Source organism: Panthera onca, chromosome E2, assembly GCF_046562875.1.
Source record: "Panthera onca isolate mPanOnc1 chromosome E2, mPanOnc1 haplotype 2, whole genome shotgun sequence".
In the NCBI taxonomy this organism is placed as follows: Eukaryota; Metazoa; Chordata; class Mammalia; order Carnivora; family Felidae; genus Panthera; species Panthera onca.
This window is the reverse complement of record NC_138353.1, coordinates 100,299-109,766: the sequence shown is the minus strand read 5'-3', so window position 1 is coordinate 109,766 and position 9,468 is coordinate 100,299. Positions and strand designations below refer to the sequence as shown.

Below are 9,468 nucleotides of genomic sequence, written 5' to 3'. Positions count from 1 at the left end.
CGGGGTCTTGTGACACTGCTTCACTACTGGGTATCAGTATCTTCAGCTGCCCAGTGGGCAGCCCAACGGTCCTGGCTGCTGCTCCCACCTCCTGCCTGGCACTTCAGAAGTTAATGGCCGAGGCAGGTATCCTGGGGCTCAGATCCCCACATGGTAGCCTAACCCCAAAGACTCCCTGGACCCCCTCAAAAGTAAGGTGCTCAACCATCGTGCCCATCAGAATGGGGGAGGGGGAAGACTCAAATCCAAAGGACCTTGAGATTCCGGAGGTGGGGGGTGGTGAGATCTAGGGGGAAGGGCCTCAATTCTGCATCTTGGACAGCAGCAGCTGGGATTCTGAGGGTTTCCCACATGTGGCCTCTCTCTCCCAGACCCATCTCAGGCCTGGCCTACACCTCTCCCCACAGGGCAAGGGCCCTAGAAGAGTCAAGCACCAGTCATGTGTGCATCCCACACCCTCCCTGAAATGGCCAAGCCTACCGTCCTGTCTCTGCCCAGAGAGCCCAGTAGGTGGCAGCAGTGTTGCCCAGAGCCGGGGGCACTGAGTTCTGACTGCCACAGCCAGTGTGTGAGGGACAGAAACGCACCCATCCGGGAGCTCAGAGCTTCCGGGTTTCGGACCCATGGCCCACAGTACTTTATTAGAGAGCAGGAGTCCCGAGGCCCGACCCCAGTCCATGATGGGTCCACTGAGCCCCCTTAGACACCAGATTGAGGGAGGGGTAGTTCGGGGTGGGGAGCCAGGGTTCTTACCCAGCTTGACACTGGGGCAGAGAGGAGCAGCTCCAGAACCCACACTCACGCAAGGAGTCAGAGCCACAAATCTTGGGCCTGGCCCAAGGGTCTGAGCGCCCAGTTTAGGCTGGAGATGATCCAGTTCTCAGGGATGGTCGGGTCTCTGACCAACCCCATCCCCAGCCTGCCACTATCAGGAGGGTCCGAGTACGAAGGAGTACAGTAGTAAGGCAGGCTGAACCCCTGGTCAGGTCTGGAAAGAAGGGTGGTAGCAGAGGGAGGGCCTGTGCTCTGGGGAAAACGTGGTTTGGTAGTGGGAACGTGGTCAAGGCGTCTAGGCAGGTGTGAAGCGGCTCGGCAGGGGTGTTACCGGTTCCGCAGTGGTCGTGGCCTAGTTCCACAGGAGGTCGCGGACCTGCAGGGGTTGGCCTACAGCGCGGGAGCGTGGTCAATCCCGCGGCAGGCGTAGCCGGGCCCAGGCCTGGATCAAGGTGCAGGGTGCGCGGCCAGGTGGCGCTCCAGCAGCGCGCGGTGTGAGAAGACCTTGCCGCAGGCGGGGCACGGCGCGCGCTCGGGCCGATGCGTGCGCATGTGCACGTTGAGTGAGCTCTTCTGCGTGAAGCGCTTGGCGCAGACAGCGCACTGGAAGGCGCGCACGCCTGTGTGCGTGACCATATGCTTCAGCAGGTAGTCGCGCAGCGAGAAAGATCGCCAGCACACGGCGCATTGGTGGGGCTTCTCCCCTGTGGGCGACAGGGCATGCCGCGCACGTATGTCATCTGGGAAGGAGCCCCGGGGAGCCTTTGACGGGCAGGGACTCCCCTCTCCTCCCAAACTGCCCATCAACCCTGAATCCCCCTGCCCTTAAGGGACACCCCTTCCACTCCCGGACCATTCCTCACTCCTGGACCTTCCGGCCCAACAGGGAACCCCTCCCCCACCCGGCCATGACCCAGTATGTTTCCCCACTCAGCGGGGATGCCGCTTTCCCGGACCCTTACCGTAATACCAGGATACCACCGTCAGGGGCCCTCAACTCTAACAGGTATCCTCCCAACAGGGAATCCTGCCGGTCTGGGACATCGTTGCCCGACAGGACTTGACCGCTGAGGTCTCCCCCACCTCCAGGAACCTCCCTTCCCCTAACTCCTGCCATGCCCATGGAGCATTCTGTACTTTGATCGCTGGCCACCATTCTGGTAACAGTCCGGCAAGGCCCAGCACACTTACACTGTGAGGGACGCGGGCATACCTGCCTGGTTCCTCCTGGAAGCCCTGTTGCCCAGAAAACCCTTGTCTGCTGGCAGCTATAATGTACCTGGGGTGCCAGAGTAGGCTGCCCCCTTTACCCTGATCAGAGAAGGGGGAGGCTGGCTGTATTGGCCCCTAGATTCATCAGGTGTTAAGAAAAAAAAAAACAAAAAACAAAAAAACCCCACCTATCTCAGCGGCAGAGGGCTGCAGGGCAGTGCCTGGGCAGGGAGTTCCCCCAGACCAGGCCTTGCACCTGGCTAAGGCCACATGAAGCTGGCAAATCTTGGCTGGTACTACCTTGGGGCCCCTGACAGCTCTCCACAGGCTACATCTATATCCTCTCTCCTTCAACCCCAAGACAGCCAGGTAGGGATTTAAAACTAAATCACATCTCACTCACTTCCCACTTCAGATCACTGATGCCTTCTCCAACATTCACAGTGAAATCCCAAGTTCCTGGCCCTGCAGAACTCCCCACTCCACTCCTACAGGTGTTCCAGCCAAACCTTTGCTTTTCCTAACAACATCCAGTTTGGCCCTGCAAGCAGTCTTTGACATTCCATACCCCTGTCCTCTACCTGAGCCTCTAGGGAGCACCCTGGACACCCTGTGACACATCCAGGACCTGCCAGCCACCACCTCAGCCCCTAGCTCCATAATCTCCAGTGCACCATCTAGCACACTCTCTACCTCTCCCTGAGCCAGTAAAGAGCCACCTCCCAGACACCCCAAGGGTTTAGGGGTACTCTCAGTGGTCTTCGAGGAGCTCCCCTTTCCTCCCTCTGCAGCTGTGGGGTCCCCACACTGCAGCCCCATCTCCCTCCAGCCGCGATCAGGCCACCTCTCTGCCAGCTCCGAAGGCTAGGCCAGCAAACCCACTCTCCCCTCACATCCAGTGCCAGTCACAGGACCCACTGACAGCCAGGGAGACCAAGGAGACTCCTCTACCTGGCCACATATTCCTGCCAAGGCTCCATCCCTCCTGCCCATCCCAAGCTTCATCGTGGTGACTAAAAGCTCCACTGCCAGCTTTCCAAAAGCTCTGGGCAAGTTCCTGCTCCTTAACCTAGCCTGAGGATTCTCCCTGCACCAATAAATTGAAATAGGGGTTGGGCAGGAGAACCTGCTTCTCCATGTGGATGGGGTCCCCCCCCCCCCCCCCCCCCCCGCCGCCACACATCGCACTTGGGGCTCAATTTCCAGGTTCCACTGGGGTCAAGAAAAAGCAACATAACTACATGAGTGCCTCCACCCCACTTGCCTAGTGCCCAATCACCCCTCAGGCTTGAATCTCCAATGACCGAAGGGCTCAGAGACCCATCCTGGCTCACCCGAGTGGATGAACATGTGCTTGGTGTAGTTTTTCCGCGAGCTGAACGTCTTTCGGCAGTGACTGCACTCATAGGCAGGCGGCTCGGAACCCGGGGCTCTGGCAGGGGTGGCCGAGGGGGCCACAGCGGGAGCGGTGGGCGGGGCTGGGGCCTCCCCCGGAGGAGCAGGAGCGCTAGGGGCCGCATCTGGCTGGAGTGTGGGATAGAAGGCGGAAGGGAGCGCAGGAGTAGGCCCCGAGGGTGCGGGAGGAGGTTGCGCAGGTGGCCCAGGAGCGCCCAGATGAAAGGGGAAAAGTGAGACAGGTGGCCCCTGGGTCTTCACGCCTGGGGCTCGGGATCCAGACAGGACACAATCAGGCGGGGCCGGCGTCTCGGCGGGACAGGCTTCCGCCGCGGTGCCATCCTCATCTTGCCAAGCGGAGACGTAGCTCTCGGGGAACACATCCTCGGCCGCCGAAGCGCCCCGAAGAAAGTCCCTGCCGGCGCCGCCATAGTCCGAAAGGCCGGCGGGTGCGGGCGGCTCCTCGCACGCGCTGTCAGGGGCGGCGGTGAGGAAGCCGGCAGCGCAGTCTGGGAAGGAAGGGGGCGCTTGGCCCTCTCCTGGGCCGCCGCTTTCGCCGTCCTCGCCGTCGGTTTCATCATCGGTGTCCTCCTCGCCGTCACCGCCGTCGTCTGTGGCCGCGGGAAGGGAGGGGTCGACTTCCGACCCCTCCGCCTTGGTGGGCGCAGTGGGCGCCGGCAGCTGCAAGCGCGCCGGCTGGCGCTGCTTGCGGCTATGCGCGGCACCGGGGTGGCCCGGAGGGCGCGCGGCCAGCAAGTGGCGCAGGCGGTGGCGTAGCTGCGCAGGTGCAAGAGGTGGGGGCACGGGCGTGGGCAGGGGCGCGGGCGCGCCGGGGACCGGGGCTCGGGCGCGGGCGATGATCTGGGTGCACTCGTCTATGACCGTCTGGATGCGCAGCACCGACGCGGCCGTGAGCACCTGCAGCGCTTCGCCTTGTGCCACTACAAGCGAGCCGCTGTAGAGGAACTCGACGAGCTGGCGCACCGTTTGCGCCGGCACCACTGGCGGCACGCGGATCTCGGAGTGGCCGAGCAGCAGCTTGTCCTGGAAGAAGGGCGAGCCGGCAGCCAACACGCAGCGATGGGCACGCAGCGAAGCCTCACGGATCCGCACAGTCACGTCGCAGAAATGACCACCCAGCCGCTGCCCGTTGAGGGTCTCGAGCAGCGAGCGGGAGAAGTTCTGCAGGTGTATGTGGTGCACCGCCTCTGCTGCAGCCATCTGCACCGGATTGGGGGGGGGGGTGGGAAGGTCAGCCAGGGCCCCCCCCTTCCCCGCCTCATTGTCCCTGCCCCTTGAGCCCTTATTGCGGGACAAGGCCCATGGGCGCACCATAGTCCCAGCCCTTCCCAAAAGGCCCCTCGAGCCCTATTCCCATATAGAGGACTACCCCCAACTCCCACCCCCAGACTCCAGGACCTCTGCAGCTCCACCTAGGAAACTCCCGGCACACCCCTGGGAGAAGGTTGGGAATACCAAATATCTGGCTCCCTCCCAGTCTTGCTGACTGCCCAGCGGAGGGTCCAGAGCTCAGCTTCCCCTATACTGGTTCACACCCCCCTCACCCTAACTCCAGTATCCATAAACCTTCCCCATGTCCCCCTTCCAGGGACCAGCTCTGTGGAGAAGAGGGCAGGGATGCCCATCCCGAACTGGCTGTCACACCTTATCCACTCCGCATCAGGGCTGGCTGTGATTCCTCCCACTCTCAGCTTCTTTTTGATCTCCCTTTACTACATCATCCAACCTTGGAGCATTCAAGACCCTGTGGAGACCAAAGTCTGTTGCCTCGGAATTGGGTTATGTTAACTAGTGTATGCAGAGGTCTTCGCAGGGGCGGGATGGCACGACCTGCCTCCTGGGCTAAGCGTTTCAGGGTGTGCGTGGTCACAAAGGGTTGAGAGTAGGTTGGGCATAGCCTGGCGGGCATTCCACAGAAGAAAAATACAAGGTCTCTGGCAGACCCCAACGCAGCAGGTAGGGAGGTGCCCCCTGCAGCCTGGTGCATCTTGGAATCTTGATATAGCCTGGAGGGCACAAGGTGTGGGTGTGGTGTAGAGAGGGGGCTTGTGTGGACTTTGAAGGGTGTGTGGTTGGGAAGGGAAAGGTGGAATAGCAGCGGCCTCCAGATGAGCATGTCTGAGCAACCCGGATGATTCTTGTCAAAACTTTAGCTTCCTAATCCCAGCACTGCCCACGCTCAGACACCAGAAAGGGGAGGGGATACCGCTCCCCAGGGGACTCTGGGAATCTGAGAAGCTCTGATACTTCACCCGTCATCACTCATCAAGTAGGCACCATGCTCACTAGGCTGTTTCCCCTCTACCAAACAAAGATGGGTTTGGCTCATCCTGTACTCAAGCCACACACAACTCCAGTCTAGGGGAGGACAGTCGGGACACAGGTCACACCCTGACACTCACTCTCACTCCACCAGCCTAGCTCAGGCGGGGTCACAGAGCCCTGGAGTGTGGCTTCTCTTAACCTTCCTGGTCTAATGGGGTCTCAGACTCACCCCCTCTGGCTCCTCTTACCCAAACCACCTTTCCTCTTCTGGGTCCAGACCCCTCCCTTTCTTGCATGTTCTATATCTTACCCTCAGATCACTTCGCACACCTCCACTGCCCCGGTACCATTGGTGGAGGCTGATGGGAGTCATTTCCTTGTGTTACCCGCCCCCCCCCCCCCCCCCCCCGTCTATTCCCCCACGCGACAGCCAGAGGGAGCCTGTTCAGACCTGACAGATCGGGACCCTCCTCTGCTCAGAGCCCTCCATGGTGATGAATTAATTCTTGGCAATTCGTCAAAAAAGCCAAGTCTTTGCACATATCGTTATCTATGCCACAGCACTTTTCCCCGTCTTTATTCACCCACCGTCTAAAGACCTTCAAATCTGTGTCTGGGCGACTGGGGCAGAAACCTGCGCATCAACCCATACGACTTGAAGCCTGCCTTTTCCGACCCACCTCCACCCTGCTCCCGGTCTGTGATCTCTCAGTCCAGACGCAGCAGGGTCTTCTTGGCGCCTCAGAACAAAGGCCCACCCTCCCGGGTATGGCGCCGCATTCTCGCTGCCACGCCTTTGCCCACGCCATGCGCTTTGCTCCAAGCACTCTTTCCCATACTCTGCTCCATTGCTCGCTCCCTACCCTAACCCCAAAGCCCCCTCTCTCATCCGCTCGGGCTGCCCCCGCTCCAGACCCGGCCAACCTGTATTTCCCGCCTCCGCGCGCTAGCCAGAGCCATGCCCCCATCCTGCAGCGCCCCCTCACGTCCACAGCGTGCACTCCAAACCTAGCGCCGGCGCCCTCCCTTGGGCACGCCCCGGCCTGCCCGCCGGCCCTGCAGCAAGGGGATGCCCGCCCGACCCCACCTCCGGCTCCTTCTCAGGCACCAGGCCGGGACTTGGCCTTCTCCCGCTCACCACCGCCAAGGCCACACTTTCAGGCTGCGACGCCGGCGGAACCGAAGTCCGCAGCCGCTGTGGCGCAGGGAAGCGCTAGGTCGGAGCACGTTTCCGGTGTTTCTATGGCGATCAGCCGCCGCTTCAGGCCGGTAGGTGTTGAACTTCCTGCTCTCGACCGAGTCGCAACTAAAGTCGCCGAGGCTCGGGCTGCGGGGCAGCAAGGAATGTCTCGGCCAGGACACGCTTCCGGCGTCGCCCTAGGGACTGGGATGCGCCGGGGCCTGCGCTGTCAATCTGCGGGCCACGCCCTCGTGCGCTCCCGGCTGTGTAGAGCTGCTGCAAGGCGACAAAGGCTGGGAAGGCGGTCTGAAGCCCTAGATGGGTCTCGTCTGGTTTAGACTCCATTGCGACCCCAGGTGGCGGCCTTCTCCCCAGAGCAAGAGTGGAGGCAGGAGTAGGGCTCACCCCTGGTCCATCGGACTCCAGCCCTTGCGTGGACTGCAGAAGAGATATTCCTGCAGCCGAACTCCACACCCGCCGGTAGCTACGAGTGGAATGAGGGAGCAGACACCACCCCAGGCCCTGGCTCCCATCTTCCACCCCTTCCGCCCCTCAAGCCTGTGTCCCAGGTAGAAGGTGGAGGCAACCTGTCTCTATGACCCCTACCTCCTCACACACACACCAGGCCCACCCGCCCCAGGGCGAGTAATGAACGAACGAATGAATGGATGTTGAACTGAATGCCTTCTGCACTCAGCGCTCTGGGACACACCTCAGAATAAAAGGAAAGTGGGGGTGAGATGGATAGTACATCTGCCAAGACTGTGGTGTCCAGCCAGACTCCAAAGATCAGAAGTCACTTTAGGGGACAGAATATGTGGGAAGAGTTGTGTGGAAACAGACTTGGTCTGCAAAGACCCTGAGATGGGGCTAGCTACCCAGGACACCTGTGAACCAGGCTGGATGGTGAGGCTGGAGTGGTGGGCTGGCCTAGCCTTATGCTTTGTTCCTGGGGTCTAGAGGCAAGGCAGGAGGACGTAAAGGTCAGAAGATTTCCCTGAGACCTCAGTGGACCCCATGCCTTATGCAGCAGGTGTGGGGTCCAGCATGGGGGGAGGGGTGCTGACTTAGCCTCCAGTATGGGGACAAGATCAGAGGACCTGCCTCCCACCTTGGTCAGCTGCTGGGCAACTGTATTGGGCACATCTATAGATGTGTTGAAGTTAGAAGGATTCCAGGGGCTTTGAAGCTGGAGGGGGGCATGTGACAAGAAATATAGGGGGAAATTCTAGAATCTGAGAAGAGGACCACATGACAGCTAGCAAAAAAAAAAAAAAAAGGGGCCCCAGTCTACAACTGCATGGAATTGCAATCTGCTAACTACTTGAATGAACTGGGAAGCTGATTTTTCCCTAGAGCTTCTGAATAAGAGCCCAGCCCTGCCCCAAACTTGATTGCAGCCTTTGTGAGACCTGGATCAGAGGCCACTGCCTGGGTGTCTAACCTGCAGAACAGTAAGCTAATAGATGGGTGTCGTTTTAAGTTACTGAATTTGTGGTAATTGTTAAGTAACAATAGAAAATGAATACAGCTGCCAGAGACTTAGGGCCTGCACAAAGTGTCTGATAATGCCACTGTTTTCCTATCTGATGAATCCTTTCCCCTTGCCTCTCTCTCTTGCTGAATGCTTCATTTCTGCCTCACCAGCATTTATCATCCAGCTTGGTGGTCTCATTACTCCATCCTACAAGCAGAGGCACTTGGGGGTGAGAGAGGGAAACAAACATCCAGACACATGGCTGGAACAGAATCAGGCCAGTAGAGAAGCATGTATGAGGTCTCTGAGGAGGGAGGGTGGCTTCCCTAGGGTGAGGCAAGTGGGAGTTGCTATGGAGATGGCGGATGTTGAGAGTGGAGTGGGGGAGGACCAAAGTCCCATCTGCAGGTTTGAAGGACTGAGGGGAGGGTAGTGGATCTAGTGGGGCAGCAAAACAGGAGGCTTAAAAGACAGCAATGGCTGCTCAGACCTCAGTGGGAAGGCCAGAAGGGGACAGATACAGAGTAGGAAGGAGAGGACATGGGTGGCTTCAGAGAAGGTCTTAGTGTTGAGGGTGAGATGGAGTGACTGGCCCAGTAGGAGGCAGAAGGGAGAAACACAAACCCTGACCCTGCTCAGGCAGCAAGGGAGGTGGGAGCTGCAGCCTCCAGTGACACAAGCCTCAAGAAGACATCTATTTTGCTTTCCTCTCCAAAGACCTTGTCTCAGTAGTTGTGCATGCAATTGGAGGAATAAATAGTATATCAAAGGACACAGGTTTAATAAGCCAAGGAGGGGTCAATGTGACCTGCAAATATTGAAAATCCTAAGCCAGGTCCTAGAGTCTTGGAACCAGTAGGTGATGAGAAGAGGCAGGTGACACTGGCTGACAGACCATCAAGGGAAGAACCTGTAAGGTTGCGATGGTCACAGACACATGAAAGGAGAAGATATTAAGCTCCTAATTGACTGGGCCTCATCAGCTGCCCGGGGGAGGCAGGACCTGCCCCTCACCCCCTACCACACCCTTACCACCACACACACAGCTTAGGTCAGAAGGCTCAGTCTCTACTCCCAGCTCAGAGTTCCCAACCTCCCTCCACCCTCCATTACTACTAGGCCAGCTTCTCACACAGGGCCTCCT

The 9,468-nt window shown here is 59.2% G+C and overlaps 1 protein-coding gene across 4 annotated transcripts; it reads right to left on the bottom strand.

The window, feature by feature from the left end:
* Positions 1–606: 606 nt before the first annotated feature.
* On the bottom strand, positions 607–7,018 carry ZBTB45 (zinc finger and BTB domain containing 45). 4 transcript variants are annotated; one of them, XM_060652508.3, is made up of 3 exons: positions 6,755–7,018; positions 3,321–4,602; positions 607–1,478 (listed from the first exon to the last, which is right to left on the bottom strand). In XM_060652508.3, exons 2-3 carry the CDS (start codon positions 4,600–4,602, stop codon positions 1,222–1,224), a joined length of 1,539 nt encoding a protein of 512 aa, XP_060508491.1. In that variant the 5' UTR covers positions 6,755–7,018; the 3' UTR covers positions 607–1,221. The 4 variants fall into 4 exon arrangements, with proteins under 4 accessions (XP_060508491.1, XP_060508492.1, XP_060508490.1 ...); XM_060652509.3 differs by having other exon boundaries at positions 6,806–7,018; XM_060652507.3 differs by lacking the exon at positions 6,755–7,018 and adding an exon at positions 6,592–6,748.
* Positions 7,019–9,468: the final 2,450 nt, after the last annotated feature.

Coding starts and splice junctions, on each gene's coding strand:
- ZBTB45 (XM_060652506.3), bottom strand. CDS start 6,476: ATGGCGTGGGCAAAGGCGTGGCAGCGAGAATGCGGCGCCATACCCGGG. Junction 4,603..6,347: donor AGACCGGGAGCAGGGTGGAG/GTGGGTCGGAAA, acceptor AATCCGGTGCAG/ATGGCTGCAGCAGAGGCGGT. Junction 1,479..3,320: donor GCACATGTTCATCCACTCGG/GTGAGCCAGGAT, acceptor TGTCGCCCACAG/GGGAGAAGCCCCACCAATGC.